Genomic DNA, 14697 nt, shown 5'->3' with positions numbered 1-14697 from the left:
TTGTATGTTACGTATACATTTTATATGAATTCTCTGGGATAACATGAAACATTTCTACATCAATAATGTTCAGGGAACTCTGCCTCTGGCTTCTGGGGGGGGCACTTGGATGCCTTGGCTGGGTGTTTGGGGCTCCTTAGGACACCTCTTGTCTCTCCTTGTGTGGCCCCCTTTGAAGGACCTCTGTCTAGACGCCTGAGGGGCTCACCGCTGGCCCACAGGCTTTCTCTATTCAATCTTCATTCAGCAGGACCTGCTCACGGGGTCCCTCCCTCCACACAGCCCGCCTGGCTCCCATGGGCCTCTGTGACGGCCAGCACCACGGGCACAGCAGAGAGGCTGGGGGCCACCAGCACACTGGTGTTGGGCCACAGAAGCCTGGGCCCAGATCCTGGCGTTGCCCCTCACAAGCCGTGTGACCCAGGGCAAGTCACTGAACTTCTCTGGGTGTCAGGTCCTACCCGATGCCATGCCAGTCGCATGGGAGCAGCCTCACTGTGAGCCAGCGAGGACTTTCACTGGTGGGATCGTTCCCTGGCCAGGGACGGCTCTGACATGGCCCATCTGGACACAGCCCGGCCCATCGCCCCGCTGTGTCCCACCAGCCTTGGGAATGCTTTGCCTCTACAGAGCTTTCCAGAACAAAGCTTCAGCAAATGTCAACTTTCGTTGTGCTTTTGTGGCCACCACGCGTCAGCCATAAGGGAGCTGCTGCCCACGAGGGCAGGCAGGAAGCTGTGGCTCCTGTCACCAGGAGCCCCCCACCCCCATCCCAGAGTCCCCATCCTCCCAGGCACTTTCCTCATTGCCTGGCCCCTCAGTGCCAAGCAGGCCCAGGCTACCAATGCATCTGTCACCAGAGCCGGAGGCCTCCTTGGCCAGGCCAGGGCTGGGGGCACAGCCTCGATCAGGCATGAGCTCTGCCCTTGATGACTCCGAGTTGGTGGGGACCCAAAACAGAATGGCAGGTCTGTACTTGTGTCAGCAGTGAGCGTCTGGGGGCCTGGGGGCCTAGGGGCGTGGCCTTGAAGGGGGGCGTAGGGGGAGGGGTCAGGGAAATCTCTCTGGAGCCAATGCCAAGCCCTGCCTGAGCAGAGTCAGTCAGGAAGGTGGGAAGGGACCCCAGGAGGAGGGTGCCGTGCGAGCCAGGGCCATGCAGAGGATCCCAGTGGGCGGCACAAGGTGCTCCAGGCAGCGGTGAGTCTGGAGAGGCGGACACGGCCGAGCACTTCACCTGCCAGGCGAGGGCATTTAAACAGTCCCGCCGCCCCTCCCGATTCTAACAAAGGTGGAGTCAGGACTGGCGGGGGCTGCGGGTTCTTTCCGCATGAACTGCGGGTTCCTGCCCCACATCAGGGGCTCACTCAGCTCTCCAGCAGCCCTGCAGCGTGAGGTCTTGGCTCCCCCAGTTACAGACGAGAGAGCTGAGGCTCAGGGAGGGAATGTCACTTGCCAGGGTCACACAACGTCCAGTTAGTGGTGGGGCGGGGACTCCAGCCGGGCCTGCTGACTACAGAGGCCAGAGGTCCTCCATGCAGGGCAGTGGCCTGGGGTGTGAGTGGGGGCTGGGGGCTGAGGGCAGGGAGGCCAGCCTGGCAGAGGCCATGTGGCCCTGCTGACAGAGGGGCAGAGCCTGGACCTGGCAGGGGCCCCTCTCCCCTGGGCTGGCTGCACCTGCACCCTAACTGGAAAGTTAAGACAGCGATTTGCATAACAATGAGCACTTCCAGACCGCTGAGAGCCCGTGAGGAGAGACAAAAGCAGAGGAATCACCAGGCACAGGGCCTCACTGCCAGGAGAACGAAGACCAGGAGGCCCAGCAGCGCTCAGAGCCCGAGGTTGTTAGTTTAGCGAGGACTGGCCCTGCCAGGTGTGGGGCCGCTGACTGGCCCTGCCAGGTGTGGGGCTAAGGGCGCCGTGTTTTATGTCACATTCCCTCAGTGACACTGAGAGGTGGAGATGCAGTCCCCACAGCTGACAAAGGAGCAGACAGTATAGGGGAAGCGAACCACAGGGTGAAGATGGCGACCCCACAGGGGTGGGATGGCAATCCCACAGACACCTCTGGTGGCTCTCAGCCACCAAAGGCGTGGTCCCGGGAGGCTGCATGGAGGAGGTGTGCACGGTAATGACGATGGAGGTGAAATGCACATGTTGGGTCAGTGCCACATGACACTACCATGAGCTGCTCCTATGAGGCCCCCCGAACCCACCAAGACAAAAAAGGAAGACCACACCCCATGCCAGAGAAGGGCAGGAGAGCCCAAAATATCTGGCTGCTGGGGAAACTGGCGGGCAGTACATACGGAAGCTGACCATCGCCTGTCCTGTGACCCCACATATAGGCCTGGGTGCCCCTCCTGACCCCAGAAGCTGTGAATGGAGCCTCACGTGGCGAAAGAGATTCTGCTGGTGTGAACAGATGGAGGACCTGGAGATGGGAGATGGTCTGGCTTCCCCCAGACTGTGATCACAAGGGGCCTTCAAAGTGGGGGGTGGAGGGTCAGATTCAGAGAAGGGTGCGTGTCCCCTCCCCAGGTTCCCAGGGCTGGGATAGAGCCACAAACTTGCCCCCACAGAGGCCCCGCCCTTGCGGATCGGACCAGCAGGCGGGAAGGCAGACGGTCCCCAAATGACAGAGACAGTACATTGGCGGCGGGCAGTGTGGCAGCCCGAGCAGTGAGACAGGGGGTCAGCAGGGGCTGGGGACCGAGGTGGGTGGACCAGCACCTCTGCAGATGCAGGGCTGAGGCCGCTCCGGCTTTGGCCCTGGCGGGGGACCAGGGCTCTGTGGAGCGTTGTCCCTGGCTCTAGGCGCTTCATTCTTCACGCCCGGCATGACGCCGCCTTCCCCTCCCTGCCCCTTCCTGACTTCCGGCCATCTCTGGGGAGCTCAGGGCCTTTAAACATTTGCATCCTAAAGGTTAATTTTTAATGCTGCTTTGGTAAATATTTGATGTCCTTGCCTTTCCGGGAGATCTGAGTTCTACATGAAGCGTCTCCAAGTGCTTAAGGCACTGTCCTTTCATCCCAGCCTCTGTCCAGAACCCCCTCCTCCGTCTGCACAAAAACGCTCCTCCACCTCCCGCCATGAATTTTTCAAAGCCCTTCCCACATCCATTCTTGGCCCTGACCGCGTCTCCGTCAGCCGGAAAGAAGTACAGAGAGCTTCGGAGTTGAAAGACCCTGGAGAAGTGTCTCATTCCTTCCTTTGTCCCACACGAGGGGGCAAGTGAGGCTGGGAGGGACGCGGCCGCCCAAGGTGACACAGCCCACCAGTGTCGGGGGAGTGGAACCAGTAGGCATGATCCCAGCCCAGGGCTCAGATCCAGGGCTGGGATGTTCGGGAGGGTTCAGCCAGCCCCCGCCCTAACCCCACGTAGTGGGCGCAGATGCCATGACAGGCCTAGCTGGAACAGGGAGCAGGGAGAGAAGTCCTCCAGAGGAGGGGGGAGGCCTGGGGGACCAGAGTGTTAGGGGCAAGGATGAATAGGAGCTCGTGAGGAGCTGAGGTGGGGAACCCAGGGAGGTGCTCCCACCGATGTGCAGGTCAGAGAGGCGAAGCCACTTGCACAAAGACACACAGCTGAGCAGCCCGGAGCCCAGGCGCCTGGCCCAGGGGACCCGGAGGACCCAGGACCCACACCCAGGCTGCAACATCCAGCAATGGGCGTGATGAAGCCACTCCCCGACCTCCAAGCCAAAGCCATCTGGCAGACAGTGCCCCCAGGTCCTGCTGGGCACCTTGAGAGTGACAGAAAGGGCACTCTGGGGGGCATTCCAGAGGTTACCCCGCAAGCGCCGGGTTCCATCACCCTCACGGAGCCGATAGCCCACATTGGGAGGCATCTGCTGCACCAACAAGCATCTATTCTTAGAAACAAACATTTTAGCAATTTCTCTCTAACACGGGGGGCGGTGACAAGGAAAGGCCCCGTGGCCCCCTGCCCCACACAGGTGGAGGTAAGTCCTTCCTCCTTGCCCTGCTGGGTGGATCGGGGAACTGGACTTTGAGAGTCCCTCCCTGAACTCATTCGTTTGGGGCCATACAGCTATTGCCCCACCACAGTTTCCCTTCCCGGTGGCCCCGCTTCCCCAAGTTTTCCTTGCAGCCCAGAGCGCAATGGCGTGTCTGAGTGACCTAGAGGGGCTCTCCTAACCGGTGGGTAGTCTGGAGCCCCCAGAACCACCCGGGCCTCGGAGGCTCCTCTCTTTGCTAACTTCCCCGGGGTGAGCCGGCACCTTTGTCTTGCTAACCAGGACTGCAGTGGCCAGGTCAGGAGTCTTACTCAGTTCCAAACTGGTGTGTGGGGTGGAGGCAGCAGGGTCCCCTCCGGGGCAGGATGGCAGGAGCTGCTCCAAGGACTAAGTGTGCCTGGCAGTGTGTCACTGGAATAGGGGTGCTATGGGGCTGAGCACCCACTCTGTGTCCAGCTCCTAATGGGATATCTCCACGCCCCTGACACCCCCATCTCACAGGCAGGCACACAGACATGGGGGGAGCAAATGGCAGCCCTGGGTCACAGGGCCTGCGGATCCGGCTGGCCAGACCCCAGGCCCTCGCTCACCCATCCTGCTGAGCCCAGATGCAGCGGACCCTCAGCCGGAAGAGGGGATGTGGACAGCCAAGTTCAGTCCAGTTTATTCTAGAATTGCATCCTCGGAGTGACTTCTCCTCCATTTCCTCTAAGGTGTATTCGCCCTGTGGCTGGACACATTGATTTTTCCTTCTCTTTTATCCTCAGCACTTAGCACCAGGCACAGGCGGCCCTCACTAAGTGCTTATTGAAAAAACAAGGGGGTTCAAAGTGCCCGGGCTGCCCCCTCCCGATGAACTCCTTCCGAGAAAGAAAAGCAAGATGGAGCTGGAGTGTTTGCAAAGGGGCTGATGGCCCAAGGCACTCCCTCTGGGGACCCAGCGCAGATGTGTGCCAGGACAGACGGACCGCTCTTTCTGCTGCCTGTCTCCCTTGCTTTCTTTGCTCAGAAGGGCCAGGAGCTGCAAAGGGTAAATGAACCTCCCTTCCAGACCGCCTGGCCTCTCGTCCCAGCTACCCTGGTCCCCAGAAACACCGGGCTCTTGCTTGCACAAGTGCACACGAGCACACGCCTTCCCCAGGGTGAGGCGCACTGAGCACTAGGGCCAGCGCACCATCTGAGGAGCTGAGTGGGTGAGCTCTGGAGCCGTGAGCCGTGGACCGTGGGTGCTGGCGAACCCTTCACGCCCGGTTCTCCAGCGGGGGAAAAAGAGCTCTACCCCGTCAAGCTTGCTGTCCATTTCCGTGGTGTGAACACTGCCCACATGAGGTCCCTGACCTCGGGGCTGGGAAGAGACACGGGCGGGGCCACCCGGATGCACCTCTTCACTGTGTGGATTCAATAGCTGTAGGGCCTCAGGGACATGGATAGCAGCCAGTGCAGCCACACAATTAGGAAGTGAAGAGGTTCCAGGGTCTATTACTTTTGTGTTTTGTATAATTTACCTAATTGCACATTTGCATTCTTTCACTTTTGTCAGCAGCACGGGCTCCCAGAATTCCTGAAACTCTAACAGCAGCTCTCGCAGGGCCAGGGCAAGGTGCCCCAGGAGCTCTTGGCTGCGTCTCTGGGTTTATTCTCATGTGCATTAGCAGGAGTCTGGCTGCTCAACCAAGGATGCGATTGCTTAAAGCAAGTCGGAGTTTTCTGAAAAAAGCGACTTGATTTAAACTCAATTAAAAATGTATTAAGTAAATAGTTCCCGGGGAGGGAGCTAGGCAGGCAAGAGGGGCACCTAGGAACCGGGGTCTGGAAAAGACTTCGATTACCACCCGTCTTGGGGGCAGAGCGACCTACTCACAGGAACGCGCAACCCGCAGAGGAGGAGGTACAATTAATTAACACACGCAGGGGAAGGCGTTGCGGTCAGAGACACGGCAAACCACGTCAAAACGAGGGTGGGCGCGCCAGGTGCCAGAGACTTGGCTGTGAAGTGACATCCTCCAAAGCCGCTGCTGGGGACAGTGGCTTTGGGAGTGAGGCTGGCACCGACAGAAAGAAACAGAAAGCTGCCGAGCCCCTGGACTCAGTAACTCCCCGCTGGGACGCTATCCTGAGGCAATAATTCAAAAAAGGAAAAACCATCAACACCCACAGGTGTTTGCTGCTGCCCCTGCGACACTTTTTGTCACCATAAAAAAAACCTGTCGGCTGTATGAATGCCTCCCTGGCAAGACAGCTAACGTCCTGCCAGCGGGCACATGGGGTCTGGATGACCGGGTAGCTGCTAAAATGGTGTTTAGAAAAATTAAGTCAAATAGCAGGATAATGGCTGAGTTAATGCAAGTGAAAAAAATCAGACCGCAAACCTGCGTTACGATCAGGGGGGAGTAACGGCTGCACTTAGGAAAGTAGCCAGCGGGAGAGGCCTGCGGTGGGGGTGGGCGGCTCTCCTCTCTCTGCCGCTCCTGCGCTAATAACCTAATAACCCCAGGAACTGCAACCAGCACTCCTGGAGGCCCCTGTCCCAGGCCGGCCATCCGGAACCTCACTGGGGAAACTGAGGCTCAGGCAGTTAAGTGCTTCGCCCGAGGTTCCTGGCTAGCACACGCAGGGAGCTCTGTACTCCGAGAACCCAGCTCTTTCTCCGAGGCTGTGCCGGCCCCTCTCTGCGGGTTTGCTGGGGTACAGTGGTGAGACTGTCCGAGTTAAAACTCTACCTGAAATGGTCTGCGAGTTGCCAGTGCAACTGGGCCCTCCTCGGAGGGGGCGGGGTTTCCAGAGGAAGGAGGCAGGTGGCCAGCTGCCACGTGGATGGACGGGTCACCAGGCCACCCCAGCTCCTCCTCTGGGTTCCAGAAAGATTTCCAGGGCTGGGAAAGACCTTCACAGATGGTGCAAGAGAAAGGATGAGGACCCCAAACTACACCAAGCCAACCACGCAGGCACGCAGCCCAGGCCCCTGGTGGCCGCAACGGAGCCAGTGCGGGGTGGGAACCAACTGCAAGTTTCAGGTCAATACTGGGCCCTTGCCAGCGGAGAGCCCCAGACCTCCCGGGCTTTGGGGGGGCTCCTCGGGGCCCCGCCCCCACAGCGGGTAAGGCCAGCCCTGCACAGGGATTCCCGTCACCAGGCAAACATGGGGCAATGGCTTTGCGAGCACAGTGTTGGGGTTTAGCTCCTCCAGCAGGAACGGTGCAGGCAGAGGCTGCTTCCCGCCCCAGTAAGGGGGCTCCGGTCAGCCGCACCAGGGCGTGGCTTCCAGCTCTGGGCTGCTTGCTGACACTCCATGTGCCTCAGTTTCCTCCTCCACGCACGGAGCTCCGGAAGACCAAGCTGCCCTGCTCCTGGGGACCTCAAATGGCTCCGTCACACCTGCTCAGCTGAGCAGTTCCTCAACAAGTCAGAGATACTGCTGTTAATAAGAACAACGTGCTCGCTCAGTGACCCGACGCCTGCTGGGCGCCGACCGAGAGCCAGGCGCTGGGCAGAAGATGCATTCTCTCCATTCCTATTCACTGAGCACGTGCTGACCACGTGACAGGCCGACCCCCACGCTCTCGGGGTCCCTCACTAGGGAGAAGACAGCAGACCACACAGCACACATGGCAGCAGGTGGCACACGACCCAAGGAAACTGGGAGAAGATGAGGGGGTAGAAAGTGAGGGTGGGCTGGGGACTGGTGCTGTTTTATAAACCTCAGTCGGGGAAGGCCTCTCTGAGCAGGTGATCCCCAGGCAGGCACTGGGCGGGGCTGAAGGAGGGAGCCCGAGCCGCTCTCTGCCTAGACTGCCTGGTTCCATTTCCAGCAAACTCCTACTCATCCACGGAAACCCTTTTGGGGTGTCGATTGCTCCCTGGCTAGATGGTACTTGGCCCAGACATCTGGGGACCCCGTGGGACAGCTGACTGCTGTCTTCAACATCGCAGAGAGCCTGCCAGCCCCCAGTGCCGGGGAGTGAGGAGGGACATTTTCAGAGCAGTCCCTACACGTAAGGGACTCACTCCCATGTCTCTTCCCTGCGAGCAGATGGCACCTTGTGAGGCTGAGCCCATCACCCCTCTTTCCAGGTGAGGGGAGTCGGCCACGTCACCTGCTGGAGCTCCGCCCCGCCCCCAGTGCCAAAAAACAAGGCAGCAAGATTGGAACCCAAGCCTGTCGGCCTCTAAGATCCTTTGCGCCCACCCGCTCTGCTGTCAGCCTGTAAGAAAGCAGAGCCTCCTAGCAGGCGGAGTTGCTCCAACTTTGGTGCTTGGCTTCCGGAGGGAGTGAGGGCTGGTCCCTGGGGCGGCCCCTGCCCGGGCAGGGGTGGGAGGGCTTCCGAGGCCAACACCTGAACGCTCTGGTCCCGGACCTGGCGGTGCTCTGAGAGGTGGGAGGAGGGCCGGAACAGGTGGGGAATCACAAACCCCAGGTGGCCTGAGCCAGGGAAGTGGGTCACTGAGTGATGGACCGTCATCTCTCGGCGGACAGTTAACGCGGCCATTAAAGCAGTGGTTACAAAAAGGTCTCAGCAAGGCAGGAAGCTCGCCGGGACATAACATGGAATGAAAAGCCCATGACACAGTTTTACGTGTGGATGGCAGCCACTGTGAAGTGACAATTCGCAGATGAGGGCGGAAAGCCGCAGGGGACAACAGGCTGTACTCGGTGCCAAGGGCTGCCAGCATGACGCAGATGGCAGAGGCCGCCAGGCTGACGGGGTCAGGAGGCAAAAGCAGGAAGAGAGAGGCAGGGGGCCCTCGGGCACAGTGGCGGGCTGTGGGGGCTTCTTCTGGGTGGGACGCAGAGGGAAGAGGAGCTGTTGGGGGCGCTCGATGAGGGTTCCAGAGCCTCCTGGCCTGGTGCACACGCTCTGGCACTTCCTGATGCGACCATCAGGTGAGGACACGCTAGGGTGATGGACAGCCCAGAGTGTCTGCTGCGAAGGACGTACATCTGAGAAGACCCACCACAGGGAACAGGCCGACAGGCTGTGTGTCATCCCCACCCATCACCTCACATCACCAGGAGCCCCCAGCCCGGAGGACCTGCTCTGTAGACGTCTGTCAAAGTTTGCTGAGCAAGACCAGGTCTTTGTGTCCTGCGTGATCGATGGGGCAATTATTCGATCAATAAGCACAAGCTGATTTAAGTGTGCCCTATTAATTATTTAAGTCATCCATTATTGAAAAGGTCACTGCCCGTTAGCTGTTTAAGTGGTCATTCGCTAGCATGGTTGCATCTCCCATGAGGACACAGCCACGGTGAACTGAGCACCTACTATGTGCCGGGTGTTTCATCCTCAGGACAAGCCCAGGGTGAAAGAGGTGCATTCTTCCCGAGGACTGGAAGGAAGGTTAAGGGGGTGAAGTAACTTGCCTAAAGTTACGAGCTGGTAAATGGCAGGGATGGGACTTGAACTTGGCCTGGATTGCTTTCAAAGCTCGTGGACTTGGCAGTGACCACTGAGACATAGGTTTTTGCACCTCGGTCTTGCAGCCTGGGTGCGGTGTTATGATGTCCTGGGGTTGTGTGCCCGTAGCTGCAGCTCAGCAGGCCCCCTGCACCCCCAGAGCATCTGAACCCCTCCGCCCAGCCCTAATTGGAGCACTCAGCCGGCTCCTGCAGGGGATGACTCCTGCCAGCAGCACAGAGGGGTCCTGCTCCAAGGTGCACAGGCCCCGGCCCCCTCCTTCCGGCTCTCCTTCCAGGGCCCCCCAGCTCAGGTTTCTCCCCTCCGCCCGTCAGACTGGGACCAGGCAGACATGAGAGTCGCAGCAGAGAAGGTCAACCTGGAACACGCTGCCCCAGCCCTACAAGAGCAGCCCTCCAAGACGCACCTCCCTCCCTGGCTTCCTCCCCTTCTCCTGAGGCTCACGGAGCAGGCTGCCTGCATTGCGTTGCCTCGGGTGCCTTCCAGTGACTCAGCACGTGTGCAGGACGGAACCCCTGATAGGCACGTTCCAAATTCATGCTGAAAATCTCCCCTGCCCCTCACATACTGATTTGCTTTTTTTAACCAAACTGTGAAAACATGGAAAGCCATTTGATTTCCCCTTTTGCCTTGGTAGCTGGGAAACTCACTGAACTCCATTTAATGCTCAGTGACAGTGACTCTCACACCAGGCTCCAGGTACAATCAACTTGCAAGCTATGCTTCCAAGCTCCCTCTCCTCCCCTCATTTTGACTTCCCTGTCCAGGCACACATTACGACGGGCAACTTCAAATCTCTGTTGGCAAATAATCAGGTAACTGATGAGTCAAGCACAGTGGCAACAATGATCCAGTACTTTCCAAGCTCACGTGGGCAGCCTGGGACCCGATTGCAACCACTCACCAGGCAGACGAACTCTGGAAGGTCACCAGCGGCGGGCTGTGGGGGTCTCCCTGCAGCGTGTGCACGGCCTGGGGGGCTTGCGGCAGGGAGCCTGGGGGAGGCTGGGGCTGCAGGGCCGGCTGTGCTGGCCGGGGCCCCCGGGCAGGGTTCCCCCACCGCCTGGGGTCCTGCTTCATCCAGCGTCCATGGATGCCCCACCGCGCCAGGTAAACCTTGCAAATGTCGTAGTTCATGGCCGAGTAATACAAAAGATCCAGGACCAGCAGCATCAGCACGAAGAAGCCGTAGATCCACACTCCCAGCAGGGCGGTGTAGTTGCTGGGGAGACACAGAGCGAGAGAGAGGCCGAGAGGAGCAACGGCCGTCAGTCAGCTGGGTGATCAGAGAACACGGCACTTTTCCGGGTCCCAGGGGGGAGGGCCCTGAGGACTCCTGGCCCCCTCTCCTCACGCCCGCCCTCCCCGGTGTCCCCCTGCCCTCCCCCGCGGCCTCCTCCCGGACCTGGAATCCACTGCCCTGGACCCTGTCAGCTCTCCCACACTCCAAGTCCTTGGGCGGGGTCCTTGGCGGGGACAGGAGGGGCAGACACTGGTGAACCTGTGACCAGACCACGAAAACTTGGAAAGCCGCCCACTTTGCCCTTTTGGAGGGGATTCTCAGTCAGGCACTCAGGGCTCCCAGGCTGTGGCAGACTCTCCCTTCACCCTCGGACCCCCCCAACATGGGTGCTACTCACAGACCTGCCAGGGACAGACCTGTCCCTCGTGGGGGCCCCCTGCTTGCCCACCCCGGGGGCCCTTGTTAAGCTGTTCCTGCCCCCCAGGATGCCAGCTCTGCCCCGTCTCGCTGGGCCCAGGCCAGTGGGGGAAGGCCGTCGTCTCAAGACAAACTGACCCAAGTCCCAGAGCCGTAAGCCCCTGCCCCTCAGCACCTCCACGGGGCCTACCTCCCACCCCCACAGGCTGCAGGACTCGGCCGGGGCACCCAACTCAGGCCCAACTTCCTCCCAGCCGGCTCCCAGTCTCCCTCCTTCTCAGAAGCCCAGGAAACAGGGCATCGGCTTGGCTGCCCCTCGCACACCCCACGCAGCCATCACTGGTCCTGGCTGTCCCACCTGCCCTCTGCCCTCTGCCCTCCCTCTACCCCTCCCTTCTCCGTCCCCTGCACCAGGCTGTGTGCAGCCAGGGGTCTCGGGGCCCCCGACACCACCGTTGCCCTTCATTCACCCAGCGTTTCCCACCAAGGGCTGCTCTGCCCTCCAGAAGCTGCGAGTGCCCACAGCCCCTTTGTGCAGCCTGGACCCCCCACCCCAGCTGCCCCTTCGCCGAGGAGCTGGCCCTGCCGGCTCTGACGCCAGGCTTTCCGCCTGGCCAGCGCCTTCCGTTCCGCACCTGCTTCCTTCCTGGCCGGACGCCAACCACCGCCTCTTGGAGACCAGACACGCTGTTCCTCCTACAGGGCGGACCAGGCCCTGCTCCAGCCTGGACGACCCTGAGGCCCAGCCCCCATCACCTGGACCACCCCGTGTACATCTTCCTGCCCAGGCCAGGTCCAGGGAGGGCCCTTTTCCGGGCTCGCCGCTGCGGCTGCGGCTGCTTTGCTCCGAGCAGTGCTCACTAGGGACTGAGGCTGTTTAAAGAGACCAGTGTACCAATCACTCAAACACTGCTGCTGCCGTCTGCCCTGTGGCAGGCCTCTGCCCCGGTGGGTGTGCCCTGGAGGGTGGCAGACCCGGGACATGCCCCTGAGAGGCAGAGCCTCGCTGCCCCACACCCCACAGGGAGGGACACACCCCAGCTCTCACCAGACAAGGCCCCTCCTTGTCCTAGGTCCCCACAGCAGGTCCCTCTAGAACCTGCCTGGAGCCGGGGAGCTGGGCTTGGTTCTGGTTCCTCGTCGGCCCGGCTTTGCTGTCTGGTCTGGGAGAATCCCTGCATCTCCCTGGGCCTGGGGGGCAATGAGGTGGAGCCCTCCTGGTCTCAGTTCCCAGACTGTACTTGTCTTCCAGCTTGGTTCATGCCAGCCCAGCCTCGGCCTCAGCAAGGAGATGGGGCTACTCCCCTCCGACCACCTCCCAGGGCTGGACCGGCCGGGAGGCTCACTGGGCTTACCTGTGCCCTCTGCCTGGAATGCCCTCCTCCCCACCCCACCCCCGGCGGCCCCTCCAGGTAGAGACCTCTGCAGGTCAGAGCCCTTGAAGGGGCGGAGCAGGCACTCCAGGAGATCGGGGTTTCGTCTCTGCCTGAGCCACGAGTAACCAGACAGTTTCTATCACAGCCACCTGCCTGCAGTCCCACCCCCAGCCACCACCTCCAGGAGGCCTGCAGGAGTCTTGGGGGCTCGTTCAGGCTAAGGTGTGAGTGATTGCCAGCCTTGTTGCAAGGGAAGCCACACTCACTGAGAGACACCCGGATGTGGAATTCCTCCCCTGGAACAGAGGCTGGCAGCCGGTGTGGCATGCCACAGCAGGAGTCCTGGGGTGGACACCCACGAGGACAGAGGAGGACATCCCTGGAGCCCCCACAGAGGTGTGTAAGCACCGTGCTTCCTCAGGGGTTTCTGGGGCAGCAGCCGAGGGGGCTGAGGCAGGGGTACGGGGAGGGGCCAGCAGGGGCAGTTGTTTTCTGACACTGTCCTGCAGGGAGGGAGTCCACGACGGGGTCAGTGGGGGTGGTGGCTGGGCCGTGGCTGGGCCTGGAGCCTCCCGGACTGAGAAATGGCAAGTCACAGAAGCAGCTGGGCAGGCATTGCCCTAAACGCTTCCACCTCTTAGCGCCTCCAACACCTGCGCCCAGAGGGAGGATTATTGGTATGGTCCCCACCCCCCGTTTACAGACAGAGCAGGAGGCTCAGAGGAGGAAAAGGTGTGTCCGAGGTCTCACAGCCACTCAGTGGCAGAGCCAGACTGAACCCGCAGTCTCCCTCCGGGGCACACATGTCTAACCGTGGCCACATCCCCCTGGGACAGGTGCCCTCAGGTCCTGAGCGCAGACCAGCCGACTCCAGCGCTTTGTCTATGCTGCTCCTCCGCCTGGAACTCGGTCCTGACCTGCTGTGCCTCCAGCTGGCCCTGCCCCCATGTCTCAGAACAGCTGTCACCTCCTCCAGGAAGCCACCCCTGGGCTCCTAAAGCCGCTGGGTTTCCCAGATCACAGGATGCTGCCTTCGCCATTCTGTGGGACCGTTGGCACCTTGTGATCACAGCTGCCCGGGGCCAGCACCAGGGTCGTCTTATCTTTGTGTGCCCGGATGTCAGCACAGGGCCACCTCTACGTAAGCCAATGCACACTGAGGGCTGACGGCAAGCTGGTGACCATGGTGGCCTGGACGCTAACTTTGTCACTGGGCTGCATCTTCCCTGGGCACATTAAGAATTAACAGTCCAGCAGTGATCAAGACATGCCAGTGCCCGGGGTCACCAAGTGAGAATCCCGTCGGTCTCCCCAGTTCACAGAAGAGGAAATGAACCCCAGAGGGACAAAGCCCCCTGCCAAAGGTGGCACAGCCTAAAAGTGGCCATGCTGGGTTGGCACCCGGGTTCACTTGACTTCAGACTGTGCTAACACTTGGAGAAATCCCAAGGTCAAGTCCAGGACAAACGCCCAGGGAGCCTGCCCACATCTGTGTGGGTCCCCACTTGTCCCGGCTCGCCCGCCACCGGGACCTGGGGACAGTCTCCAGTCCCCCCGACCACCATCTCATCATGTCCCCGTCCTCACAGACAAGCCTCAGCGACACAGATCTTAGAGGAGGGAATCTGGAGTGTCCCCGCAGGAGGTGCCCCCTTCCCTGAATCCCACTTCCCTGCGAGGGAGGCCAGCCTGGAGGTGGCCAGCTGGGAAGTCGGGCCACGGGCACCGTCCCTGATGGCTCTCTTGCTTTCCACGACCAGCCCTACTCATGGCTGGCTGGCTGGGAGCATCTTGTTTTTGTTTTTTTTTTTTTAATTTAATTTAAAAAACATGATCTGGAAATTAATTCTGTGCAGATGCAGCGGTCTTTTATGGGTGTGTGTGTGTCTGTGTGTGTGTGCGTGCATGCGTGTGTGTGTGTGTGTGTGTGTTTAAAGGGCAAAAGTGAAAATAGAGGCCGTTTTATGGGGCAAGATGTGAAGCCAGCCAAAATTCCAGCTCTTCATTCTATTTTGGGACATTTGCTGATTCGCATTCTTTTGATGTTTCCAGAGCAATGAATGAGACCTTCTCTGACGGAGGAACCTCACTGAACACCTTCGGAGATGGGAACAAGCAGGTCAGCAGAGAAGCAGCTGCAGCCCGGTGGGAGCTGGTCGGCCTGGTCGGCAGGGCATCCCGGGCCAGACGGAGGAGGCAAGCTCCCGGAGCCGCCGGGTCCGAGGGGAGCACCCCAGCACCCAGCCCACTGTGAGGCAGCCTGCGG

The 14697-nt window shown here is 60.4% G+C and overlaps 1 protein-coding gene across 2 annotated transcripts in view; it reads right to left on the bottom strand.

Annotated features, from left to right (window-relative positions):
* SHISAL1 (shisa like 1) overlaps positions 1-14697 on the bottom strand; it is a 58318-nt gene that overhangs the window by 10613 nt on the left and 33008 nt on the right. For both annotated transcript variants that reach the window (XM_037049772.1, XM_037049762.1), the window contains one exon: positions 10300-10617. In XM_037049772.1, the coding sequence (XP_036905667.1) occupies positions 10300-10617 (318 nt within the window). The remainder of the gene's footprint in view (positions 1-10299; positions 10618-14697) is intronic.

The sequence above is a fragment of the Sturnira hondurensis genome, unplaced genomic scaffold (genome assembly GCF_014824575.4).
Source record: "Sturnira hondurensis isolate 20B ecotype Veracruz unplaced genomic scaffold, ASM1482457v3 Scaffold0000780, whole genome shotgun sequence".
NCBI classification, from domain to species: Eukaryota; Metazoa; Chordata; class Mammalia; order Chiroptera; family Phyllostomidae; genus Sturnira; species Sturnira hondurensis.
This window is presented reverse-complemented; position numbering and strand designations above follow the sequence as displayed.